Source organism: Pleurodeles waltl, chromosome 4_1 (assembly GCF_031143425.1).
Source record: "Pleurodeles waltl isolate 20211129_DDA chromosome 4_1, aPleWal1.hap1.20221129, whole genome shotgun sequence".
NCBI lineage: Eukaryota > Metazoa > Chordata > Amphibia > Caudata > Salamandridae > Pleurodeles > Pleurodeles waltl.
Window position 1 is genome coordinate 809916663 of NC_090442.1, and position 15614 is coordinate 809932276.

General features: G+C 41.5%; 1 protein-coding gene across 1 annotated transcript in view; it reads right to left on the reverse strand.

Moving 5' to 3' along the window:
• The window catches only part of CFAP54 (cilia and flagella associated protein 54), a 1075777-nt gene that overhangs the window by 847828 nt on the left and 212335 nt on the right, over positions 1–15614 (reverse strand). The window contains exons 15-16 of the mRNA XM_069229529.1: positions 12068–12218; positions 2074–2147 (exon numbers count right to left, since the gene is read on the reverse strand). Coding sequence (XP_069085630.1) covers positions 2074–2147; positions 12068–12218 — 225 coding nt within the window. The remainder of the gene's footprint in view (positions 1–2073; positions 2148–12067; positions 12219–15614) is intronic.

Sequence of the window (15614 nt, forward strand, 5' to 3'; positions counted from 1 at the left end):
AATGTCACTTCAGATGTCACAGTGACGTTATCAGTGGCTAGAACAGTTGTTCTTAACTTTTTCCTTCTTTGGACCCACAATTTATGGATACTGGAACTGGGGGACCCCCAATTGAAGCATTAGTGGAATCCAGGGACCCCCACGTTAGTCATTCCTGAAAGCTGGAGACCCAGGTCTAATAATTTTCAATTATTTAAAGAGAAAAACAATACAAAAAAACAGAAACAAGCATTTATCAGCCAAACACACAAATGATGAACATTTTTAATGTATTCACAAACAAATAAGAACAACTAATCTTATTTGTAATGGGAAGGTTGGAGCTTTTCTAAATTCAATTGAGGAAACTAAACATCCATACAATGTCCTGTTGAATGCATTTTCACTGCTCAATCGAAACAATCTGAGTTTACTAACAATTTTTTGCCCCCAAGTTTACATTTTACTTCTTTATTAATACATCTGTTATTAATCTGTTAATATTATTTAATTTTCGTAGGAGTCACGGACCTCCTGAGTAGGCTTTGCAGACCTTGAGGGGTCCCTAGACCACAGGTTAATGACCACTGTCATATAACAGGTCATGAGTAATGTAATAAGTGAGGTAATTAGCAGTGCATGACGATGGGTGTGTGAATTATAGTTACTTTATGGCATGAGGCACAAGAAAACACCTAGTCTAAAATTCTAATTTTAATTTATTATCTATCTATCTATGCAGCTCTATCTATTTATCAGTGTACCTAGGCAACCCCTTCTATCTATGCAACCTTCTCTATGTATGCAACCCTGGCTATCTATCTATCTATCTATCTATCTATCTATCTATCTATCTATCTATCCATGTAGCTATTCAACACTAGTTATCCATCTATACAACGTTCTCCATCTGTCTTTGCAAGACTCTCTATGTATCTTTCTTTTCATCCTTTTCATTTGCAAAAAAACATTAGCAAAGCAAGATGCTGGCAACCAATGCCAGACCAATTGCTTTTTGGGTCTGGGGTGAGGCAAAACCTTTTGATTTTACTAAACTTATCCGTATCACATAGCAAGTTATAGGGGGATTGAACCAGATGTATCCATTAGTCTGTTGTTGTATCATTCACATTTTAATTCCAGCCGCACCAGCACACATGATGGGGAAATGGTCAGCCCACTTCAGCCACTGGCAGATTTCACTGTGAGTTACAGCATGCTGCCCTTTCACAAGGGGCACATCCACCCAAAAGAATTTCCCTTTAGTGACATGCATTACTACGGTAATTTGTGTTTTTTGGACAACAAAAATATTTTTGCCTTTAACTAGCGTTTGTTTTTCTTTTTTAAGAATGAGTGCCAGCAAGCTTCCTCAATAGTTACATTTTGCAAAATCACGAGAGAAAAAAACAAGAAATGCCAAAGCGTTAAGGCTGACTGCTCACGCCAGACCGATTTGGTTTTGCCAGTGCTTGTTAAGCCTGTTATTAGAATTATTGGTGTCCCTTCTATTTCCGACCAAGTAGAGCATGGAAGTGGGGGGAGGGGCAGGGGTTGGCTGTCAAACATTTTCTGTCGTTCACAATTTGCTGCCTTTAACTTATATCTGGCTGAAAAAGAGTTGCAGTATCACGGATGAATGTTTCCCGGTAATAGGTCATATTACGACTAGCTTTCTGAAATAAACAACATCTGGTGTGTTAGTGTAAAGGCCGCCTATTACATTCTAATGTAATTAAACTGCTTACTCTGAAATATGTATGGACTTAAAATGTCGCTATAAAGAAACATTTTGGAATGGGCTTGCTGTGGGTAAATATTCTGCATGCACTTAAGGGAGTGGAGGTGTTACTCCTTTTGTCTTTTTATAATTTCCAGAGGATATAAATGATGTAAGCAAATAAAGTCCAAACAAAAGCATTTTAAGTTTAGTATTTGCCACAATTTTTTCGTTTTGCATTATGTTTAGACGGCACTGAAATAAAGTTAATAAATATAATCATTCAATAAATGAATTCAATAAAGACGAAAAATAACAAAGTAACTTTTTCACGTGCACTGTCTAATATTGAAGGTATTTTATGCATTGCATACCTTTAAAAATAATGATATGCTGCGGTCCTCAGTTGGTGCAGATGAATCAAAATCAGAGTGTTCCCCTGTTTTGTCTAGGAAAATAGTGGGAGAGAAAACACGTCAACAATGATCTGTGAGTCAGTCACCCCTCGACTTAGTTTTCAGGCAAGATATCATGGGAACACAATTCCGGCTGCACAACATCAAAAGGAACGCCAATATAAACAACGGATATATGATCTACTGCAGTGGTTCCCAACCTGTGGTCCGGGGACCCCTGGGGGTCTGCGAAGCCTTCTCAGGGGGTCCGCGGGAGCCTAGAAAATTTAAATATATTAACAAATATTGACAAATTAGGTCCCCAGCTTCCAGTAATGACTCAGACGGGGGTCCCCGGATTCCCATGATGATTCAATGGGGGTCCCTGGGTTCCATTATTGTTAAAGTGGGGGTCCACAGGAATCAAAAGGTTGGGAACCACTGATCTACTGCACATTATGATTTTAACAAAGGCTAGGCGGGAAGCTACCAAGTGGCTCATGTGTGGTCTTATGGCTTCAGTTATCAAGTTAACAAACTGCATTCTATGAGCTTCTTCCTGGGTAAATTCATTGGAACCAACTGCACAATCTCATCTCAAAAAGATAAAGTTACTTTTATGGCAGCTCTTTTACTTTTAGATCATAGGTTAATTTACGTCATCAACTTGTAGAAATGCCTGCCACATAGTGGGAGAATCAGAAAATGCTTGCATTGTGGGATTGAATACAATAGATTTTCGCACACTGGTACTGTGCTTGCATATGTGCATCATACACTGCATACCACTCGCCACATCTCCGACTGTATGAACAGCATCATCAGTTGTTTCAAATGAAACACAAATTGGAAAAGCCAATAGGTCTGGTTTATTTTAAGAATATGCGAGTATAGATGGCAAATCTTTAGAACTATGTATGGATAGAGATAACATGTACACGCATTGTGTTACATAAAGACAACATCCACTGGCACAAAGAGACAGGTAGTAGTAACTTCCTAATGAGAAAGAACGAGAAAGGAAGCATTGGCTCTGAAAACAGGATGTGCAGGATGTATTGGCCAAACGTAAAATTGCTACAGGGGACATCCCGAAGAGAGTATACTAAGGGTGTCTGGGGCAGTCCAGGTTGCCACTTGGCATATACCATTAACAATAACATGCCTGGTTAATGCCCTTTGTGCCTCTTTAGCTCCAGCAGTGTTTGTTCTGACACTGGATGGAGGTGGAGTTCCATGCACAATGTAGCAAGGACTGGTGCATGAAGCTATCCATCAGGCAATATTGGCCTTAGCAGGTGTTCAGCCCACATAATTGGCCCGGAAGGTCAACAAATGTTAGTCTGGTTTTGTCCAGATAAAAAGACATGCTTCAAGCCCAAATTCTGAAATATATTTTTTACCGAGAAACCAACTCTCCTTTTTGGAACATTGTAAAATTCATTAAGGCACCCAGGGGTTGTAGCTTACCTTTTCGCAAAGCCCATATCATTGCTACCAAGGAAGGAGTTTCTTGTTGCAAAACTTTATTATATCAGTCTGCCAGGACTATGTTTAAGCACAATGAAGTATACTCTGATGTGTTACAAGAGGGAGGACTCAAAAAACAGGTGTGAAAGCACAGAGAAGAACAGGAGCAGGAGTGATGCACCAGCACAAGGAGAGCTGGGCCTGGAACCTGCTTAATGGGGTTGCTCAGCAGCCTCAATTAAGTAGGTCCTGGAAGGCGGAAGATGCGCTGGGAGGCAGTAGGTGGGTCTAGGCAGGAGGCAGGAAATAACGGGCAGCATGCAGAGCAGTAATGAGGGAAAAATCAAGGAGAAAGCAGTGCAAACGAGGGAAAGCAAGAAGGCACACAAAAAACGGGGGGAAAAGCAAGGAGACAGCAGCATAAACAAGATTAAAACAAGGAGAAAGCACACAAAAAAGTTGGAAAAAGCAAGGAGAAAGCAGTGAAAATGCGGGAAAAAGCAAGAAGAACAGGAGTAAGAGTGTTGTAGCAGCAAAGGGGGAGCTGAGCCTAGGACCAGTGCGCACTAGACCCACGTCTGAACGTACCTGTCCTACTTAGGGTGGCACAGTAAGTTTACAAAACAGTGATCGATGGAATCCTTAAATTAATCTCTATCACTGGTAATCCATTGTTATTTTGCATGCCATGCTACCTCAGTTTGGACCCGACTGATAAGGCCACAACTAGGGCAAAACTGGTCTTGGGTTACCTTGTGTTCTGGTTCAGGCAGGACCTTGTTTGGTAGTTCGGGCTGGACTGTCCCGAATGGAGCAGGGTCAAAACTGATTGCATATATATGGGTCCAAACTAAGGTGGCAAGGTGTGCAGAACAAGGATGGATTGGGCCCAGAGTGATTACCAGTAGCTAAAATTAGTTCAAACATTCCAACCATCACTGCTTTGTATAGTTATGTTTCTAGCTCATGCACAAAGATTCAATATAAGAAAGCTTTTTACTCTTTTTGCACTTCAATCTTGGTGTGATGCTGTATACTATCAACTAATTACTGACTCAGCATAGTTTATTTAACATTAAGCCAACTCGCTCATCCACAAATCTCAATAAGCAACAATAAGCATTCTTATTCAGCCATTGTGCTTCCAAATAGTGTGAAATGCGCAATTTGCCTAGATATCGTCATCAAAGTATGGATTCTTTTGGAAAAGGTAGGGGGATTCTGAAACACCCAATTTATTATCGCAAGGAAATTTTCCTTTTTACCATGTTTCATCCATTTCCTTTTCTATGGACATCTAGTGTTTTTGACCTTTTGAGTATATGAGGCATGCTGACAAGTCCTTAGTTACATGTGCTCCACCTAAAAGGACACCTGTTCTCAATATAAATGTGGCGTCCCTACCACAAAGGTAAATAAGTTGTACCTGTGAACATGTTCTTCATTGCTGTACAAAACATAGGAATGCCTTGCTGAAATACAGGAAAAGTGTTTTCAATAATAGGCATCTAGGGTCTGCATGCCAATGAACCTGTCACTAAACCATGGAGTACTAAGTGGAAAAGCGTTAGTTAAGCCAAATCTTTTACTCGATATCATAAATAACGACTCTATTGCTAAAGATCGATGGATAAAAAGGAGGATATTATTATATTTTACAAACAAAAGGTAATATCAGTACCTATCCTAACTATCCAAAAATGGGTAAAAAATGTTCCAATTACAATAGACAAGTGTGGAATTTGAGGTATTTGGTAGCAGTAGCCAATTTATCCATCCACCAGGTTTCTTGAATTCTTAATTTCTGTTCTCCATTCTCGCCTCTGTGACCAACATTTACCTGTGTCTACCAAGGGTTAGATATTTTCAAGATTCTTCTTAATGGTATTAGTGGTTATAACATGTATTGCTCGACTGGACTTTCATCTCTGCTTTTAATTGCATTTATATGTTCTTTCTAATGCTCTTCAGAGCCGTTTTTAGTTGATCCTACATATTGTTGTTTACACTCACAAATAGCAAGGTATATACAATACATGGTACTATAATTAAACAATTCACACACACTTACTGCACTCATAATATCCGTTTGGTTGTGGATATTCCTGCCAGGCCTCCTGCTAACACCTGTCCTGGCAGAGTTAGCAACTGCTTTAGTAAGGCAATCCCTCCCTGAGGCCCATGAATGGAGAATAAATGTTCCCTAGGGCTTCCAAGTTGTGTGTGCATGTAAACAGCCCTTCCAACACACACTTAGAGTTAAAAAAAACAGCCCCAGACTTTGAGAGTCAAAGCTATGGAGGCTGGACCAGATGTAAAGGTATAGGTGGAAATCTCCTTAGGTCTCTTGTGCGATTAACTTGGTTGATCTTGAGTGAATTGCAGACATTTGGAGAGTTGTGTACAAAGAAAAAACAGATTAACCATTTTAGATGTCTTTGATAAAAGTAAATATGGGATATGTTTTACCTCAAGGCAGATTCCTAGAAGAGGAACTGTGTCACGTTGCAGCAAAACACGGGAGGACAAAGCCTGGGTATTTTTTTTTATCATTTTCTTATAAGTCATCAGCAATTTCTGGCCAATTCTACACTTGAAAATGCCCCCCTTAACTTATTCCCTGCAGAGAGTCGACTAGAACAGAAGTAGAAAAGATGTTCATGCTCCTGCATTTAAGAGTTCCTGACTTCCTAACTAAGGATTGTGGAGAGAGTTTTTCCACTAATTCTGCTTTCGATCTCAGAGACCAAAAAGCAGCTCTCTCGATAGTGGCTACAGCCTCTTGCTGACCTCTAATAATACAGAGATACAGGCCCTGGATTGAATCCTGTGATGCCAGTGAATTGCTGCACCTTAGTTGCTGGAGAGAGCAGCAGAATATTTCTCATACCTGCTCTTTTTAAACACTTGCAAAGGGCCCTGTGGCCAAAGCTACTACAGAGAAATTCCAAGGACCAGTGGAAATGAACTGCAGTTGTGAAGAGACATGCTGTAATTTCACCAAACCACTGCCTGCTCAATCAACTGAACCTGGGTATGTTGAGACATAAAACAAATGGTTCAGTGGGTCTCAATCAAGATTTAACCATGAGGTTAAATGACGTCATTTTTTTGATCATCTCCAAAAAAAACTGTTTTATTATCCTTTGAATAAGGTGCTAGAAAATGAACAAAAAAGTGCAGGCGGTGCTGTGTTCATAAGTGCAACAGTGAAAAATGTTACATATACACATCGTGGGTAGCACACAGTTTAAGAATTTCAGTCCAACATAAATAGTGATCCAGAAATAGATATTATTCAATATTAGATGATTAGATGTGTTGACGCTTCCTCCCACAAATCGATTTCAGTTGGTCTCCTTGGGATAAAGAATCTGTCTGACAAATTATCTCTCAAATGTGTATATTTTGCCTTTCTCGAGGTCTCAAACAGTCCTAAGAACATTCCCTGATTTCTGCCCGGGCAACCAAATACATGCCCAGATATTTGTAATGTGGCATTAACTCAGGCAAAATATTATTCAGCTCCATTCTCTCAGGAGGCATCCATCGGGCCAATTAGCATTATTTTAGATTTTGATGCATTGATCTCCAATCGGTTAGAATTTGCATAGTTGGCCAACATATTTAAAGATCTTTGCAGGCCATCTTTGTTTGACTAAACAAGCAAGATCATCAGCATATGGTAGATGGGTGAGAGAGAGAGTCCCCAAACGAGGTGTGTGCGAGTTTGCTTCATCCAGGTTCAGGGTGAGGTCTGCCATGAATAAATTGAGTAAGTGTGGGGCCGCACACAGCCTTGTTTTAGGCCGAGATATGCAGGGATTTTTCTCGTTTGTCTCGAGCAATCACCAGTTTATACTTGAACCCACGTGTCTGTGTACAATAAAATTATTGCCTTCAGTAGTGGGTCTGGTAAGCCCCAACGTTTCAGCATGCTCCAGAGCAACTGTCTGTTGATGCATTCAAATGAGGCCCTGAAGTCAATAAAACCAACACATAGCTTCTTATTTTGTCATTTGCTTTGTTACACGAAAGGCAGCCGTCACACTAAGTGTTTCAAATTATACCAAACTCTAAGACATATATTTATTTAGCAAGCATTGGCAAAGACAATAGGTCATGGCCGCATTATTTTCTAGATACAAGCTTGCTTTGATGCATGCATGGGATGCATCATTAGGCACATGCACCTACCAAACGACCTGAGAACCCTTTCTGTGTTTACTGATCCAAATGGATCAGTACATTTAAATATGAAACAGAAGTAATACAAAGGTGCTTTTTAAATGCAGATGGGCCAGTAGTAATTTGGTGCCTGCACCTTCCAAAAATACATTTTAAAAATAAGACTATAAGTGTCGGGGGAAAGGAGGAACAAGTGGTGGAAATAAAGGGGATTGAGAGGGGAAGGGAAAAGCAGCACATGAGGGAGAGCAACTCAAGGAACGGAGGGAGAAACACATGAGCAAGTAAACAACACAGGAAATGGGGGAGGCATGGAGTTCAGCAGGGGAGAAGCACATGAGGCACAGCTTGCAACACAAAGGAGATAGCATGTGGGGGGAGCAGACAAGAGAGAGAGTTGGAAAACACATGAACTCTCATGGAGTGCTTAAGCAAAACAAAAAAAGAAATTAACTAAAAGTCAGCAGTGAAAGGACAGAAAACAGCCATTCAGAGAGGAGATATTTGAAAGAGCCTTTGCTTCAGCAGAGGGGCAAACAAGATGGAGAAGCTGGGACAAGGAAAGCCATCAAATAAGCAAGCAAATGAGCATGACAAATAAGCCAACAAACGTTAAGCAATAAGTGGGCTGTAAACCATTTTAAGTTATTGGTGAATCCACAATACGTCTTTTGTAAACAGTCTGCTAAGCTCAACCTTAAAATTGTACATCTCTCACTGACACGTTGTTGCTAATTCATGGCAAGGTTTACATACTTACAAAGACCATCATGAACCAATATTTTGATTTTTGTTGTATCCACCCAATTGGAGATAAAATCTGGCATTGTTCCTATCCAATTGGATGTTGTGTGCAGGAAGGGAATAGTTGATCCTTTGGTTGCATGAAGGTATTAGTTGTGGCAACTCTTGCTGCGGGTCCTCTCTTGTTGCATCCATAGGGACCCAGATTCCTAGAGTTGGCACACTAACTACCAAGATGATGTGATGCAGTGACATACTCTTCTCTGTCCCAGTCACACATTATGCAAAGTTCCATTATCTGCCACATCACAGAGCATTAAATTGTCCATGCACAGTCCATATCATGGAAATAAGGCAGCACCTTTTGAAATATGTCCAGTATAAGATCATGTATATGAAGCCAGGACATATTATTCTTTGTGATAGCAGCGGTCACATGACAAAAACATCCATTTCACTTTTAACATTTTATTTAGACAGAATGATACCCTCTACAAATACAGTGTAAGCTTACTGTAATGTTCATGTGGAAGGAACTTTATAAGGTTGGAGTTGTTACTTTACATCTTAAAGCCATATATGCCCAGAAGAAAAAACCCTGGTCTGAAAGATACCTTTAGCTTACTATGATCAAGAACACCAGCAGTTGGCCTATAACAAAGATTTAGCCCAGTTCTTTGGTATTATTTGTGACGTCTTGCTAAAAATAGCTTTTTTTTTTATACAAGAGAGGAGTAAGCAGACACACGCAGCAAATTCAACAATGTGCTAACTAGAGGAACAGAGCTTCTGAAAGAGGAAAGCTCCTTATCATAGTATGCTTCCAAGTGGAGTGTTTGAAAATAAACTAGAACCACAATCATGCAGTACAGTAAATACCTTTAACAAGGTTAACTAATTTTCCAAATAGTCTGTGATTTTCCTCAGTATGAATAGGATTATGTGTAGGTCCATGTCACTCGGCTGAACTTACCTGGCAATATACTCAACATAGTTATATGTTTTGATAAGTGTGTATTTAGCCACCTCCTCTCATCCTGCAGAGGCATATCTCACTGAGTAACTACTATATTAGGCTCTGATTTTTAGCAACAGTACTGCACTGTCTCTGTCTGATACCTCTCACTAGGACTAGCTTCAAGAAGGATGTGCGTTACATCAGAGGTCAAGTAATTGCAACCTGTTCATTCCTATAAATGCGGTTGTAATTCTCACACAAAAAGGATTGCATAGCAATGTGTACTAATTTCACTCCAACACTCATTAAGAATCTGCTTACGTACTGTAAGGAAATGCCTCTTTTTGCATGTTCACCCCCACATTTATGGACTGATGCTGCTGGTTTTTCTACTCAGAGTCTGCACTGAGACCCGCTAACCAGAACTCAGTGCCAGTGTTCTGATTCTTGATAAAAGAAATGTTGAATTGGATATAACCAATTGGTAAGTGCTGACTTACTTATAAGTGTCTATTTAGGGCTGCAGCATTGTTTGTGCCACCCTGTTTGTGATAAAGTACAAAATGGCTCCCAGCCTGCCACTGCAGACTGGAAGAGCAGTGTTTACACTGCTAGTTTGACTTTGCCATCTAAACTAATGGCCCAGCCACCACTTCCCTAAATCAATATGTAAGTCTCCCCTACGGAAGGCCTATAGAGCCCTATAATTGGGAGATGCATATTATTAAATAGGGCATATATTTTGCATGTGTCTTAACAGCAACACTTCAAAATTGCCATTTCGCTGTGGAACAGCGAGTAGCCCCATTGGCTAACACAGGGTTACCAGCTGGCACTCTAGCATGGCTAACCTCTGAATGGGACTACCTAACTGGGTACTATAAGGTATCAAATTAATTGTGGCATTAAACCTTACCTGATTCCCAGGACGGATTTAATGTTATAATTAAAGTTCAGCAACTTTTAGAAGGCTACCCCTCAGTGCCCCCACTGGTCCAGTAGCATCAAACAGGCTCAGGAACTCAGACAGAATCAGGCCCTCCAGCGGGGTTGTGTGAAAGACTCCTGGGCTTAGGAACAAAGGCAGCTACCGCAGAGTGAGGTGTTACCTTCTCTCCCAGGAAGGCCACTCAGGGTGTTAGCCCAAAATGCAAACTTCAAAGGGGAAGCTGCCTTTGAATGCAAATAGTGATAATACTCCTGTGCAGGCTGCCTTTTGTCCATGTACAAAAGATGAAGACGGGGACAGAGATGGAACACCTGTCCTAGAAACATTTTTTCTGTGGGTCGTGTATCCCCAAAGATAGCCACACCTCCAGGATGGGTTACCAGGCTCCTGATGACTGAGGACAGGTGCAGACATTTTGAGCCTGGCAAGAATGTTACACTCTAGGATAGCCAGGTGCCACACACTGAAGGAAACACGTCACCAGAAGGAGGGGACATGGTAGATCATTGATTGGCTAGTGACAACGTCGTTCCCTCAGGGAGCTTTCCCAGGATAAATATGACACCCCTGGCACCCTGCCCCTCAGATCACATTGGATTTGGAGAAAGGACAAAAGGAGGACTGCCCTGCTGCCCTTGAAACAGCATAAATAGAGGCTGCACAATTGGAAGGACTACAACTGCTGCACTTTGGGCTAGTGAAGTTTGAACTGTGCCTGTGGCTCGTGGTTTGGGAAAAAGTTGATTCCCAGCCCCAGATCAAAGTCGTAACTCGGTTGGCTGATCCCCTGGAACCAGCTCTAACGACACAAAAGCTGGAGGAAGCCCAAACCGGCATATTGGTAGCCACTGCAGAAGTTGCCACTACCTGCCGCTGGGTGCCGAAAGTGACCAAACCCCAACGGCCAAACTTTGCACAGAGTCTGCCGGATCTGAGAGTGTCATAAAACCACAAGGAACACTAGCCGCCATGTAAGGATTTCCCCCCAACTGAAGTGCAAGGTGACCAGTAGCCAAACATCAACTGGCCTTCTGCTGCATTGTAGAGGACTTTGGCCACAGAGTTTGGAGTCCCTCAAAGTCATTCCACATCACCTGTGGACCAAGGAATCACCACACAGTTTTGATCATCAAGATCTCTAACAATTCATGAAAATATATTCAATTTTTATAAACTGATGTCCGAATTCTTTTGTGCTGTGTGACTTTCTTAGACTATACTTAGTTCCTGAAAATAGTGTTCTTGAGTTATTGTATATGTTGTGCCTGTGCTTAAATTCGCTAAACTGTTTATATCCTAAAACTCACAGGGTCAGAATTACTTTGCTGTAGGTTGTGCTACCACTGGTTATTAAGGTGCAACATCATTAAAAAATATGCCATATATGAATATGTTCCATATGTAACCCTACATTTTTTCAGCCAGTATTCTTTTCTTATCACCTGTTTTTATGCTATGTACATCTGTGGACTGAAAAAAATGTTGCAAAAAAGTTAATTCTGGTAACAAAGACTTGCTTTTATAAGCAGAAAAACATTAATATACATTCACACAAATAGAGCTTATGGGGCATATGTATTAAGAAGAAAGGGTAAGGAGTATGACGATAACTGTTCAAGGCTACGAGCAAACAATGAACACATCTAGAATGTAAAGTAGGTTACCTGACGTCTTTCCACATTTTGTAACTGAATCAGCTAAATTCTCAAATAGTCCAGCCAACCGTAAGGCCACTTCTGCAGTTACAGAAATATCAATGTCTACCATGTTGCAGCGGAGCACTACTTCCAGAACGAGCAAAAGAATATGCACCCACTAAAACACAAAATGGAAACAATATTTAGAGTGACAATATATATTTTTTTATTGTTGTGTTACAAGATTTTGGGTCATAGCATTATGAAAGTTTTTTAGAAAACCATTACCAGCTAAACGAAAAAGGGTAATGCAGTTATTCTGTGACCCTAACTACATATAGCCCTCTAGATTACAAACATTAGAACATTTGACTCGTTTGACATATTTGGAACTGGACTGCTCTCAAGGAAATGGCTATGGCAGAGGTATATACATGTATCTTCAGTGTGGTCCAATCCATGCCTGCTTATATCCACGTGCATCTCATCTGCATTTTCAATACTCTTGCATTCCATTTACACAGAGAACTGTATGTTGGTGTTATGCTACGAACTCAACATGATAAGCAGGCATACATGTTCTAAGTTAGGACAAAGCAGTAACCATGGTATGCAACATTTCTTATATAGTTATTTAGTTTATTAATTTATCATATTTTATGTCAAATATATCCTGCATAAATGAATAGGGGCTGATGTTAGTGAGGATATAGAGAGCACCTAGGACAAACTACTAATAAAATTCAAATTCAGGAACAAAAGCTTACATATTGCATGTGTAGTACTCCAGGTGCTCTTGAGAGGGACACTTCTCTCAAAAGACACAGTTGTTACTATGGCTCTTACAGAGTTGGCATGGAGAACCTATGTAGACAGTAGAGCCCTTTTAGCAGAAGGAGTTACAACCAGTGCTTTAAATGAGCAGCTACTGTCAGGTACTCAGTACCTGCACTTCTCAGCAGAGGTGCAATACTTTTAATTGGAGAGTACAAGTACTTCTCAGAAATAAGAAGGTATTCTGTTATAGGTTACCTGCACTTCTGTTTTCCCATTTGTAGCACAGGTTACAACATATAATCCAAGAAAGGCATTTTGAACATGTATGTGGGGAGCATGAGCCATCATGAGTAAAAAAAAAAAAACCTGGGATGCTTGCACAGCTGGAAACCCCAAGGGTGATTATTGTGAAATCTATAGGTACAAGGAAGAAGTTATTTACCTTCGGTAACGCATTATCTGGTAGAGACAATATCTAGCTGCAGATTCCTTCCCTTTGAATTTCCCAGGCATCAGAATGGATTCAGAAACTTGTGTGAGCAGTAACTATGAGCCCTGTTGAATGGCTGTTAGGTTCCGCGTGTCGCCGTCCACATCGTTGGCGCCAGAAGTGATGTTGCAGTCACCTATATAGGCGCCATCAAAGTGTGTGGATGTCAGTTACTTTTCATGACTTTACACGCCAGGAGCCCAGAGCCATGAAGTGAACTGACAAATGTGTGTCTGTTAGACTTTTCATCGGTGGCGTGGTCTCTCTTAACTTTTTGCCTCTGTTCCCCAGGTTGTTGATATGCGCTGGACTCGGATTTTGCTGTTTTTGTTACTCTGGGCACTTTACCACTGCTAACCAGTGCTAAAGTGCAAGTGCTCCTTTACAAAATGTGTATGTAACCGGCTTATCCATGATTGGCATATTGTGTTCACTAGTAAGTCCCTAGTAAAGTGCACTAGAGGTCCCAGGGCCTGTAAATCAAATGCTACTAGTGGGTCTGCAGCACTGGTTGTGCCACCCACATAAGTAGCTCTGTAATCATGTATCAGACCTGCCATTGCAGCGTCTGTGTGTGCAGTTTTAACTGTAAATTCGACTTGGCAAATGTACCCACCTGCCAGGCCTAAAACGTCCCTTTTCTTACATGTCAGACACCCCTAAGGTAGGCCTTAGGTAGCCCCAAGGGCAGGGTGCAGTGTATGGTTTAGGTAGGACATGTAGTGATGTGTTTTATATGTTCTGACAGTGAAATATTGCTAAATTCGTTTTTCACTGTTGCAAGGCCTGTCCCTCTCATAGGTTAATATCGGGCTACCTTTAAATCTGATTAAAGTGTAGATTGCCTTTGGGAGCAAATGGGCATGTGGAGTTTGGGGTCTCTGAGCTCACAATTTCAAAATACATCTTTTAGTAAAGTGGATTTTAAGATTGTGTGTTTCCTTGCTTATACCATTTCTGTGACTCTGCCTGTTTGTGGACTCCCTGTCAGATTGACAGTTGGGCTGGTTGCACCTCACTCTAGACAGTGACACAAAGGGAGCTGGGGTGTAGCCTGCATATCCTGATGAGCCATCGGTGCTAGGAGGGAGGGGAGGAGTGGTCACTCACACCTGAAAGGGCTGTGCCTGCCCTTACACAATGTAGTCTCCAACCCCCTGGTGAGTGTCTGGGGCCTGGCCTGGGCAAGGCAGGATTTCAAATTCAAGAGAGACTTTGCTTTAAAGTAGGCCTACTTCAAATGAGAAATTGGGTATAAGAAGGGCATCCAAAACCACAGACTTTAGAACACTTCTGGAAACAAGATGAACCCCTGTCTGGAGAAAAGCTGAAGAGCTGAGGAAGAAGAGCTGCCCTGCTTGTGACTGTGCTTTGTGGAGCTATCCTGCAGTTGCTGCTTCTGCCAGAGTAAGAGGGCAAAGACTGGACTTTGTGTGCCTTCCATCCTGTGAAGAAATCTCCAAGGGCTTGATTTAGAGCTTGCCTCCTGTTGTTTGAACTCTCAGGCACAGCAAAGACTTCTCTCTACCAGCACCAGGAGTCTCTGTAGAGACTCCTGCTCTGACAAGTGGTGCCCTATCCAGTCCCTGGGCCCTTGAAAGGAAAAGCTGGTGAAAATTCAAGGAAATCGACTTTGGCCGACTCCGGACCGACGCCGCTGCTGAATCTGGTGACGCCGCCTGCAACAGACTCCGTGATCTTCACTGGATCGCGACAATCGTCGCAGGCCCGACATCGCTGCAGCCCCGCTGAAGTCTGTGACTCCGTGGAAGTCACTGCACCACGTTGTGACCGATGCCGATCGAAGTGCACGGATTCAACGTTTCACACAGACACCGCAATCCCCGACTTCGTGCATCGGCTTGTTTTCACTCGTCACCAAAGGTACTGTACCTGGGGGTCTCCGTGACTTCGTGTCCGGCGCCGCTGGTGTCGGATTGTTGGGAACGACTCCGTTACGACGCCATGTTAACACCTCATTGAAGCATTTTGTGTTTCTAAGCGCTATTTTTTAGATTAATCTTTAAAAATTCATAACTTGACTTGTGTATGTTGGATTTTTGTTGTTTTGGTCTTGTTTTGTTTAGATAAATATTTCCTATTTTTCTAAACTGGTGTTGTGTCATTTTGTAGTGTTTTCATTAAGTTACTCTGTGTGTTGGTACAAATACTTTACACCTAGCACTCTGAAGTTAAGCCTACTGCTCTGCCAAGCTACCAAGGGGGTGAGCAGGGGGCTGAGGGTCATTCTCTTTTACCCTGACTAGAGTGAGGTTCCTTGCTTGAACAGGGGGTAACTTGACTGTC